General features: G+C 31.7%; 1 protein-coding gene across 3 annotated transcripts; it reads right to left on the minus strand.

Moving 5' to 3' along the window:
* Positions 1 to 2,747: 2,747 nt before the first annotated feature.
* Positions 2,748 to 8,618, minus strand: LOC131169126 (GTP-binding protein BRASSINAZOLE INSENSITIVE PALE GREEN 2, chloroplastic-like). Of its 3 annotated transcripts, none has more exons than XR_009148946.1 (5): positions 8,395 to 8,618; positions 6,944 to 8,295; positions 5,568 to 5,735; positions 3,278 to 4,033; positions 2,748 to 3,188 (listed from the first exon to the last, which is right to left on the minus strand). XR_009148946.1 is itself a non-coding variant. In XM_058147265.1 (4 exons), the coding sequence occupies exons 1-4, from the start codon at positions 8,501 to 8,503 to the stop codon at positions 3,680 to 3,682; spliced, it is 1,983 nt and encodes a 660-aa protein (XP_058003248.1). In that variant the 5' UTR covers positions 8,504 to 8,618; the 3' UTR covers positions 3,221 to 3,679. The 3 variants fall into 3 exon arrangements, 1 of the variants encoding a protein (XP_058003248.1); XR_009148947.1 differs by having other exon boundaries at positions 6,944 to 8,314; positions 8,395 to 8,597; XM_058147265.1 differs by lacking the exon at positions 2,748 to 3,188 and having other exon boundaries at positions 3,221 to 4,033.
* Between the last annotated feature and the right edge of the window lie 3,117 nt (positions 8,619 to 11,735).

Here is an 11,735-nt window from a genome sequence, read left to right on the forward strand (position 1 = left end):
TACTTATAGCCATTCAAACCTATTGGACTCAAGGATCTAGAATTTCAGCACAATAGCCACACTTCCAATTCATTAACTCATCTCACCAACCAATTTCATTTCATAATCAATACACATCAATTGGTCAATATTTGACCAAAAGAACATAAATTTCATGTCATAGCACAAAATCCCCTAAAATTCCAAAACCCTAACTTCCTCATAATCCCAACTTCATGCAATCATTTGTAATTCAACATAACAATCATATATTTCATCTTAACTAAGCTAGGATTCAAGTTTAAATTCAATTAAACACATCAAACCCTCATTCCCCATGGCTGGCCGAATTTCAACCCTTTCATACACACATCATTTTCATAAAATTTCATTCAATTACATCCTAATTCAGCTCAATTTCAAGAATTAAAGAAGGGAGAAGGCAAGATTAGGCACTAACCTCACTTGACCAATTCTTCCCTTTGCCAAAACTTCAATTTCTTTGCTTCCTTTTGCTACTAATCACTTCTCCAAGATTAATTAGCAAGTTTTTGTGTTTGGGGTTAGGGAAAATATAGAAGAAATGCAAGGAAAAATGGAGCTTGAAAATAAAAAATGGTGGAAGAGCTATGGAGGTGGTTTTACTGGCCTTAGGGAGGAAGAAGATGATTTTTGCTCATTTAATAACTTTTGTCTTCTACTCTAATATTTATCCATATATATAATTTAAATATTAATTATAATCATTATAATTTTAACAATTTCCACAATTCCCTTCTATCCCTTTTAAATTTTTCCATACACACTTTATATTTTTAAGTCATTTTCAATACTTTAGTCTCTCTCATTTTAATTGACATTTAGGTCAAAAATCAACTCTGGAAGTGAATTGATCAAAATGTCATTCATCAAGTTATAATCTATCATTTTTAATAATGACAATCAAGTCTATAGCCCGATGGTCACTTTGATTTTTATTCTGCTTATTTCAATTTATTTTCATCTTATTTTTAGTCTTCAAACTGGCTTTGAATAGTACTATTCATTTACTGAAAATGGTACTATTCAGAGCTCAGAAATTCGGTATGTTACAGGAGGCATCTGATGAGTAAGACTAAGAGGAAGAGAATGAGAGGAAGCTGCCACATGTGTTCTGAGGAGTGAGAGGAAAGCTGAGGGAGGGTGATTGTTGACTAGCGACCAATGAGAGGGACAACAAGTGTGAGGCCTTGAGAAATAGAGGTAGATTTTGTGAATGTGAGGATCGAGAACCTTCCTCCATAACAAGCAAAGCACAATCTGTGAGATTGTGAGGGTTCAACTTTCAAGAACCAGAGGTGTGAGGATTTGAAATGCTTCAAGACATTAAGCAAAATAAAGGCTGTAAAAAGGCATAAAAGAATGTAAAGCAAAAATTAAAAATGATTGAGGGTATGAGAAATGAGTGAAAGGGAAAGTTATAGGTAGAGTATAAACGACGTGGGGAAGCTAAAAAGGGAAGAGATGAATTTGTGAGGGTCGAGAAGAGTGTGGCTAGAGAAAAAGAGGTTGTCGCCTGTCGGGAATGAGATTATAGAAGATTTGAAGTGTCGTGGAGTCATGGATAAGATGAGATTGGGAAGAAAAGAAAAGGGATTAGGCTATTAGGGAAGAAAAAATGAAGGATTGAAGCTAGAAAGAGATGAGGAAGGGCAAGAGAGAGAAAAAAAATATTTTTTATTGTTAAAATGCCACATGACAGAAAGAGAGGCTTTTTTTATTCTTTTTATTCCACCTAGGCATGTCCACTTCAGCATTTGGCCGAAACTCTCATTAGAAAATGGCATGAGAAACTTTGAATGGTATTAAATTGAAATTAGAGCATTTTTGAAATACAAACTGAAGTTTAAGAACATTACTAAAACAACCCTCAAAGTTGAAGGACAATGTGTGAAATTAAACTTATTTTAAGTTTTTTTTTTTTAACTTATAAATCAAACTAATTATTAATCTACTTTCTACTTATAAGTAAATTTGATCAATTTATAAATCAAACTGAATACCATCTAAATCAATCTTAAATCGAATCAAAACTAAGTAATTTGATTTGGTCTAATTCCTTATCAAATTTACATTTAAAAAACAACCTAATAAGTACAAAGGTCACTTGCTTGGGGGATAGATCTTTTAAAAAGGTTTTTTTTTTTAAGTGATTTTAAAGGTTTTCAAAACCTTGTAACCCTCACTTTCTCAATGCTACAAATTGTGAGTTTTGAAAGTTTTGATAAGTAACTTTTATTAATTGAGGTGTCCTCCTTAAATTATAAAGATTTCATACTTATCATTATTTAAATATTAAAATATGTCCCTTTATATAATAAGGATATTTAGATAATTTTACATTAATCTTATCTTCCAAACAACATAAGGTTATTAAACCATTATTTACTATACCTTCCTCTCAAATAAAATGACATTAAAAAATTAACTTAAAACTTAATTTCACCCCTTATTGAAAAAGTTCAATTCAACATATTTTTTTTTTTTTTTTTCTAAATTAGCTTAAAAGTTTCAATTTAAACTCAATTTAACCCAAAAATCAAGAAAATTAAGAAATTTAATTTTTTTAATTTTGAACTTAAATTAAGAAATTAAGAAGTTCAAGCCCAAAATCAACAAATTAAGCTTCTTCATTTTTTTATTTAAATCAAGAAATTTAACCTATAAATTTTAATTTATGGACTAAATTAAACTTTAATTAAAAATTTTGAATTAATATGAACAAAAAGTTAAAAATGAGATAAATTGAACATTCCCAAAAAATACAAAGGCAAAATTGAACATTTTGCCACCTTCCATTACCTTACTGTTCCTTACTTTAAAAATAGAGATGAACTACTCGTCCAAAAAGGAAAAAAAAAAAAAAAAAAAAAAAAAAAAAGAGAGACGAATTACCAGAATTCACACGAAGGAATTCTGGGAGGTGTAAGTACTGACCAGTTAAGCATCATCAACTTCTATGATTGGCTTATAGTTACACTAAAGAAAACGCATCAAATTCTTTAAATCCCAGATCAATTTCGGATATTAAAGAAGGGGATGGAGAAAACTGGTGTTGCAAGTAGTAATAGCTATCATTTTACCCATTTGGTAGTCAAACCTGCAACTGGAATTGGAAAGCGGCTTAACTTGACAAAGATGGTTAGATGCCAATACCTGACTAATGATAACTGGCATTGCAAAAGACAAAAGTTAATCATCCTTTAAGCATCTTTCAAATATTAAAAAATGATGAAAATTATCTACTGATTGCGTTTACCTGGCATGACAGGCAAAATCAACTCACTGTAAACTAAACACGTGATCCAATTGGCAAGTTTCACACCCCCAGCCTCCCCTGAAATTTCTTCTACCAAGTTCAAATAAACTACCTATAATTCATATTCTTTGCAGAATTAGTCCCATGAAACAAACGTCAGATGCTCTATAATTACTCAAATTGGAACTGAGCTAACAGTGTCTTGTCCTTCAGATAATATCTGAACCTATGAATTTTATGTAAGCTGTTATTAACAGCTTTGAGCTCAACCAAGTTGCATAAAGGAAACGAGAGAGAATGATCTCTTTCCTCTTCAAGCAAGGGCACTTTCAAAGAGAAACAATTAAGACTCATCCTCTCCTTTCTCTTTCAAGCAGATATCTAACCCCTCTTCTTTTCCCATCAAGCAGACAACTCTGAAATAGATTCCACACTCTTCTCTTGAAGCATTTTCCTTTTTTGGGATTCAAGTTTAGATTGGTTGCCAATAGCATCAGATATAGCCTTTGGTAGCCAGAATCCAGGTCTCTCAAGGAATTGTGCTCGGTCAAGAACCAAAGGTTCTCTCAAAGTGATCTCAATACCATCATATGTCCACAGTGTTGCAGTTGCTTCACCTTTGAGACCCAAAGAAAACCAACCTAAGCCAGCTACTGTAATATCAATGCTATTCACATCCCAGCTCGCTCCAGCCACTTTGATTTCTCTCCCTTCCCATTTGCCCAACTCAGTAGCTCTTTCTTTGCCCACTGGAGGCTGCAAGAGAAACCCATATGTGGCAAAAGTGGTTAAGCAAACTATAAAAAGAAGCCTTCTTATGAAGTTAAAAGTTATTTCAATTAGTATGCATATCGTTTTAAGCTAGCTTTTTTTCTAGAGTGGACTTAAACACAAAAACTGCTACAGCTCTGTTTGGGATTGTGATTAGGTTTCCGAAAAGCTGCTCTTTGGAGAAGCACCGTTTTAGACATTGTTTAGCTGTTTTGCAGTTCCAATAACTAAACATATTAAATTTAACTTTAAACTAATTTTTAAGACCCTCTAACTAACTTATTTAGGAATGTGTTTTTCTTAATAGCAGCTCTAACAATAATGGCAAATAGACTTTGTTTCACAAAATATATTTTACACATTTCCCAGTGTTATGCATGCACAGAAAAATTGGTCAATAGAAAATACTTTCATCATCAAGGGAAAAATACGCCATTTTCAAGGAAACAGACTTTCCATGAAACTTCTATGAGGTCATAAAAGGGAAAAAATTTGTAAAAGGACTACATCAACATATGGTTCTAGTCCATTAAACAAAATCAACTATCATTGGCCATCATCGATCACCACCAACCACCACAATTAACCATTTCTTTCAATAAGTTTACTTCTATTCACATTCACAATAGAAGAAAATGCAGTTCTCATAGGTTTAAACTCAAAACATTCTCGTGGCCCTTGTCATTAAATGAAAATTCTTTTCTCTACTGTTACCAAAAATTAAAAAGTAACACTCACTTGATTGTTAGAGATACAACCAAGCAACAAAAATATTTTTTGCATCACTTTCTACATAAAAGTTAATTTCCCTGAAACAAAATAGAGCCATAAAAACATATGAACAAACCATATTTAAAAATCAGCAGAAAATATTTCCTAAAAAGTAAAAACCTTACAGTGGGGTCATTGCATTTGACATGAATCATAACACTTGATGCTTTTTTCTAACATAACAAGGAAATCACCCACAACAAAGACACATTTTTTCATTAAATAATCGGCACTTAACTGGTTGATATGAATATATCATCATTTGCTAAATATTTTATGATAATGGATATCAATAAAGTTACAATTGGCTTCCAACTCGTAAAGCGACCATGAAATAAAACTTTGACTCCTTGAATATAGTTTGCTACACGGGATTCATTTTAATATATCTGGCCTAATAAAAATAACAACTAAAAGTCAAGAGTATCCTCTTGCAGCTGATAGCTAAAAATGCAGAGCACAATGCATTATCTATTAGATACAGATGCTTTAAATAAGTAAAGACCCTTGGGCCCATGTGAGTGCTAAACTGCACGCACCCAATGTAGTATACAAAGACGAATAAACTTCCTAAAATGTTTGCATTCATTGATTGATCTTGGTTTCTAAGCATATAACTTAACCAAGAAAAGTGAAGGGTCAGTGCTTATGGCCTATGACAAAAGTTATGTAACCCATCACCTTCTGCACTAGAACCAGATAAACACGTTCTTATGAGCAAAATAAGAGCAAGAGTATATAAGCTTACCTGTAATCGAACCCCAACATGGTTTCCCCAGAAATCATCAGCATTTTCTATCTTCCCCAAGTGCAGAGAAACACTTGGTGATGCCCAAACGGTGACATAAATTGTTTCTACAGAAGCTTGATTAAGGTCTAGTCGCAGCAAGCCACCAACATGTACAGCCTGTCCAACCTGCAAATGGTGCACTACTTTTAGGAATACGTAGAATATGTCTATCATGTTAAATTTAAGAACCTAAATTTGTTTAATTATTAGATATATTATTAGAATAAAAGCTATATACCCATTTACACACTGATATCATTTGATTATTCCTGCATTTTTGCACTGTCATATATTCCTAAGCAGTCCTCTTATTAATGGTTAAATGAACAGTGCATTACAGTCTACCATGTGCTGAATCCAGACATCTTCTCACCTTTGGTCGACCACATAAGCTGAATATAACATCCCAAATTATCAGATCTTAGAAGCATATGATATGAAAGATCTTTTTACTATACAGTAAATCTGGCATAAACATGCATATGGATTTTGAAAATTTTCTTGGTTTGTTATTCATGTTTCAAAATTTGTCTTGGATAAGAGCCATTGCCTGCAGTCCTACACATTGATCTACATCATTGGAGGATTAAAAATTAAAGATGTTTTGTTGAAAAAAGGACATTTAAAGAAATGAAAAAAGAAAATACACCACATATAAAAAGGGACTGAAACTGGTGTATTGGTTAATATTATAATTAGAAATATATTAAAATTTGTTGGGATGGAAATTAAAAATATCTTCTAAAAATTAAGAATATATATGAGGTTTAGAACATATTATGTTATAGCCTTATAGGTCTGCCACAATATGTTTGTGGATGATATTTGAAAATTTAACATTGTATATTGTAAAACTCATATTGTAGAGCATGCTTCTCCTATGCTAGTACGAATTAAAATGGAGCTCCTAATAATTTAAGATTCAGAAAAAAAAAAAATCAATGATCAATGTTAAGTTTGAATCTTGGAAGAGGGATTCTGTATTTATCACTTAATAAGAAATCATGTGATGTACAACCATATGTTAATTCTTCATAACTTAAATAAGTTTTGATGAGTAGTAACCTATTAACCCTTAGTTGAATAAACAACAAATAATTGTGCATGCACACAAAATGCATACATATTGGCTATTGTGGGGAAGGGGGGGATGTTCTCTCTCTCTCTCTCTCTCTCTCTCTCTCTCTCTCTCTCTCTCTCTCTCTCTCTCTCACACACACACACACACACCTATAGATAAATTGGTCTATATATACAGAGCAATATTGCTAACACACCATGATCTTAATCAGAAGAGAGATTTCAAGATGTGGCAAGACATTAGGACAATGTACCTTCATCCTGTACGTTCGAGGTTGTAGCTCCTTCCTTATTTCAACCATTTTTTGCTCATCTCTATTCAATCTCATGGACATTAGATATGGATGCAGAAGCCCGGGAGTGTCATACATCTTTGCCTTGGCAGACAAAATCCCTCCAATTCTCAGAATCCCAAGTGTTGTTCCAGGAACTGGAGCTTCTGTGAGCTTTGTTATTTTGGCCCCTCCTTTCTTTGCAAATGCATTGATTAGAGTGGACTTGCCTGCATTTTGAGACCCAATAACCCATACATTCCCTCGAGGACCAGCCAATTCCTTGACAAATGACAACAAATTCCTCACACCCAAATCCTTACGAGCACTAACCAAATAAACTCCACTTAGCTTAGGTGCCCCTCCTGCCCTAGCGCGGTGCCTAACCCATCTATCTAATCTAGTAGGTGAAATTTGTGATGGGAGAAGATCAACCTTTGTAGCTGCAAGAACGAGCTTAGGCAACTTTTTGCTAGCTTTAGGGTCATTTTTGGCTCCTTCAAATGTATTGAACAAGGACATTGCCGCCCGTCTAGGAAATGAGCCATCAAAATCAATACAATCAACAACCATGATAACAACAGTAGCGTTGCCACTACCACTTGATTTTATCAACCTATTTGCAATCAATCTATCAAAATCAAAGTCAGGTATCAAATTTTCAGCTGTTTGGTTCTTAACCTGCCCATAATTCCTCAAAGAGTGACATCGAGCACACACTGTAACCTCATCCTTGTCCTTTTTGGCCTCCCTTGCCATCCTCTTCTTCTCTGCTTTTGACACCTTCCTTTTTTCCTTTTTCTTCCTTTCTTTGTCTATTATCTCCTCAGTGATGTTACCATACCCAACACCTGCAGGAGTGAAACCATCCAAATCCAAAACATCATCTTCTTTTTCTAACATTGCTTCAAATTCATCAGAATCCCAATCCAACTCTTCACCCTCTTCCAAATTATCCATATCCCCTTCACTTTCCTCAACTTTACCTTCAATTCTATTCTCAGACTGTTCTTCCTCAAACCCTACAAAGTCATCTTTAATTTCCTCTTCCTCATCCTCTGCTACTTCAATTTCTTCAATGGTAACTTTTCTTTTCTGATAATACCCAGGAAGGTTTGGGTCTTTATCTTGCATAAAGATCCCACAACCAGGGCAAATAGGCCCATAGTTGTCATCATCTTCTCTTCCCTCGCTTAAAACTAGGTCCCTACCCCCTTTCCTTGGCGCTAATTTAGCATGATTTCCCTGTTTTAATTCAACACTTGTATGGTTCCTAACAGCTAAATTAACAAATGAATATCTCTTGTAGTGTGTCTTGGTCTCTGTGCTCAAGCCTGAAGATAAAAATAACATCTTTTTGAAACTGGGTCTTAGCTTAGATACCAAAAGAAGAGAAAAGGCTTCAGTGAAGTGAAAGGAAAACTGAGACTTACCTGTGAAATTAGTGCGAGCAGTTGATGACACTTCTTGTGTGCTACCATTATAGTTGAGAAGCTTGGAGCTTAGCTTGGTTGCAGCACCTGCAGATAACAAAATTGCCATTGATTCTCTGAAATAAGCCAAAGGGCTAAATGAGGGAAGCGAAAACCAGCTTAGGCATTAAATCCCCCGTAATTGTTCTAACCTTTTGGCTGGAAAGGAGAGCATAGGCTATTTGGCAGTGTCGAGAATTTTTTTTGATAAATTAAAATTAAGTCCTTAAAATATAACAAAATCCATAAATCAATCTCTTTTTTTTTTTAACAATTTAATTATAAAATTTAAATTTCATTAACATATTAATTCTTGACATCTAAATTTACCATTAATTTTTTTTACTGCTTTTCAATTTAAAATATTTAATCCTAAAGTTTTATTTTATTAACGAGATGTTTAAATAAAAAAAATTATTATTTAGTCTTATATTTTAATGAAATTATTTATTTAATTTTTTGTATTTTAAAAAATATATTATTTAATTTATATATTTTATTTTGATTAAACTATTTAGTTATTCTATCAAATTTTCTATTAATCAATTCTTGTCAAATAACTATTTAGTTTTTTTTTTGTTTTAGTTAAATTAATTAATTAATCTCTATATTTTAAAAATATAACTATTTAATCATTCTATATTTTAAAATATATATTTTTAAATAAAAAATAAAAATTTTATTATGTGGAGACTAAATATAAATTTTCATTTTTTTAAAATTGTTCAAATATTTTCATTTAATTATCTGGACATTATTTTTTTATTGAAAAACATTTTTGTTAGATTAATGTCATGATTACCGGGAGATCTAGAGAAATTGATTAACTTTTTCATGTATATAACTTGTACCAATTTTTAGCATAAGATGAAAAATAAAAAGAAAATGAGAAAAAAATGGTGTGGGTGCAGAGAGAAAAAAATTATAGGAAGAAATATGGAGAGAGAAATAAAAGAGTAAATCAAGATAATGTGGATATAAAAAAATAACAAGAAATACTAAAAAGTTAATGGAATCAAATTCCGAGATTAACTAATGTGTTTTTTAAAATATATAAATTAATTAATTAATTTTATTAAAATAAAGAGACTAAATAATACTTTGATTGGAAATTAAAATCTTTAATTAACGAAAAAATTGATAAAAAGACTAAATAATTTAACATAAGTAAAATACAATGATTAAATAGTATATTTTTCAAATATAAAAACTAAATAATTAGTTTTGTTAAAATGTAGGAATTAAATAGTAATTTTCCTTTCAAATAATTGTGTATTTTATAAAATATTAAATATTTTTATACTTATAATTATTTCAAATATATATATATATATAATTCTTAAACATGTAATATATAATAATAAGGTTTAGTACTAAAAATTTCTTTTTTTTTTTGGAAAATTTATTAAATTTAAATTCTATTCATTTTGTCTTTAAAATAATAATAATAATAATAATAATAATAATATATTATTATTATTATTATTATTATTATTATTTGCGAGTCTTTACTCATGCTGAAATTAAATTATTTTTATTTAAATTTATGACAAAATATTAATTATTCCAATCTTTAACAATCAGATTTATTTTTTGAAATAAAATATTTTTAATTAAGGTACTATTTTATTAATATTTTATTAATTGTGTTAAATTAATATTTCCATGATGGTATTTTTAAAAGAATGTTGTTATTATTATTATTATTATTATTATTAAGTTGAATTTTTATTCTATACAATTTCAGTGGGTACTATTACTTTAAGCACATTATTATCATTATTTGGAAAATATTATCTCATATATTTTACTAGTTTTTAATTTAATTATATTACCCTAATACTTTGGACCCAATTGAATGAACCTAAAAGTTCAAGAACTAAAAAAGCAATTAAAAGTAAAAAAAAAAACAAAATTTTCGAAAATATCCAATAGCTTCTCCCTCTCACGTTCTCTCTCCTCTCTCTCTCCCTTTCTCGTCACCCTTCTTCTCCCTCTATTCTTCTTCTTGCCAGTGAGCTTCCAGCAATCGGTGATGGTTGACAAGGAACCCCATTAACAGGAGATGCTAGCAAACCATCTGTCAGCCAAAGCAGCGCCAATAGCAATGCAAAAAGTGAGGCTTTTCTCCTTTAATACACGTACAAGGGAGAAAATTTTCAAGCATGATTCTAACTTCATATGAAATCCAATATGCATTGGAAAGCTTATTCTTTTGGGACAAATCTTACATTGATTGGTGGCCGGATATGTGAGATCAAGGGGGGAGAAATTTTAGGTTTTCATGACTTTTCAGCCAAATCCTTGTCAACTGGCGGTCAGTTTGGACAATTAGATCTAGGGATTGTGATTTACACTCCTTAGGCTTCGTTTTGACACCAATTATGCCTTGATCAAAGATTGGACATAAAAGATGTTCATTAGATGACTTAAACTTAATTGGCCAATATTAGACAATCATAGCGGAGTTTCGAGGAACCATACATGAATCCATCACCAGCAACTCATGGGTATCCTGGATGTACAATCGGATTGACGATAACTCACTGGCACTTAGGATCGAGTTTTCGGCATAGTCCTAACACCTGGTGGCCCCGCCTAGAAGTTGGTCTTGTTTATAGTCGTTTCCAACATTTTGAACATTCTAGACATGTTCTAGATAGCTAAATTTACAAAGGTATTTCCGAACTTAACTTGTGCCTTTTTACCTAGTGTTATTAGCCGATTAAGTTATAAAGTATTTCCGGCATGTAAAAAAATAATTAAAATAAATTGTATAGACTTAAGACATTGTAAAGGACCTGTAGGAATATTTTCATAATTTTTGGAGCATTGAAAATAATTGTTTAGACTATAAAAGAGTTAAGGACTTGGCTAGAGTTTGGACAATTGGGCTTAGATTAGGTTTTCTTGTAGGCCTCGAATGGGTATTATGATATATAGTCGCTGTGAATTTGTTGAGTTTTCTTGCAAGAGATTAAGTCTAGTTATAGAGAAAACCCTGTCGAAATTTCGGCAAGACATTAGGATTAAATTATTACTTCTCTTTTTTAATTTAATTATTTTTGCCAATTAATTGATAGAGGTCAGTATGTCTTTATAGGTGATTGGTATCGATCAATCTTTTCCTTCTAGTCGGACCAGCTTGTAGTTGGGTTGGCCAGTTTGTGAGCTTGATTATTTTTGTGATTTCAATATTATTTATATTCTTGGCATGCTCATGAAGAATATTTCCCCCATAGATCCTTTATGCAAGCTAAGGTAGGAAATAATTCGTCGTGGGGTTGGAAGAGTATCTTATG

This window comes from Hevea brasiliensis, chromosome 5 (genome assembly GCF_030052815.1).
Source record: "Hevea brasiliensis isolate MT/VB/25A 57/8 chromosome 5, ASM3005281v1, whole genome shotgun sequence".
Taxonomy (NCBI): domain Eukaryota; kingdom Viridiplantae; phylum Streptophyta; class Magnoliopsida; order Malpighiales; family Euphorbiaceae; genus Hevea; species Hevea brasiliensis.

Bases quoted from the DNA above. Each gene is read 5' to 3' on its own strand.
- LOC131169126 (XM_058147265.1), bottom strand. From the start codon at position 8,503: ATGGCAATTTTGTTATCTGCAGGTGCTGCAACCAAGCTAAGCTCCAAG. The intron at 5,736-6,943 runs GTACATTGTCCT...CACCATTTGCAG, and splicing joins CTCGAACGTACAGGATGAAG to GTTGGACAGGCTGTACATGT. The intron at 4,034-5,567 runs GTAAGCTTATAT...TTTCTCTTGCAG, and splicing joins ATGTTGGGGTTCGATTACAG to CCTCCAGTGGGCAAAGAAAG.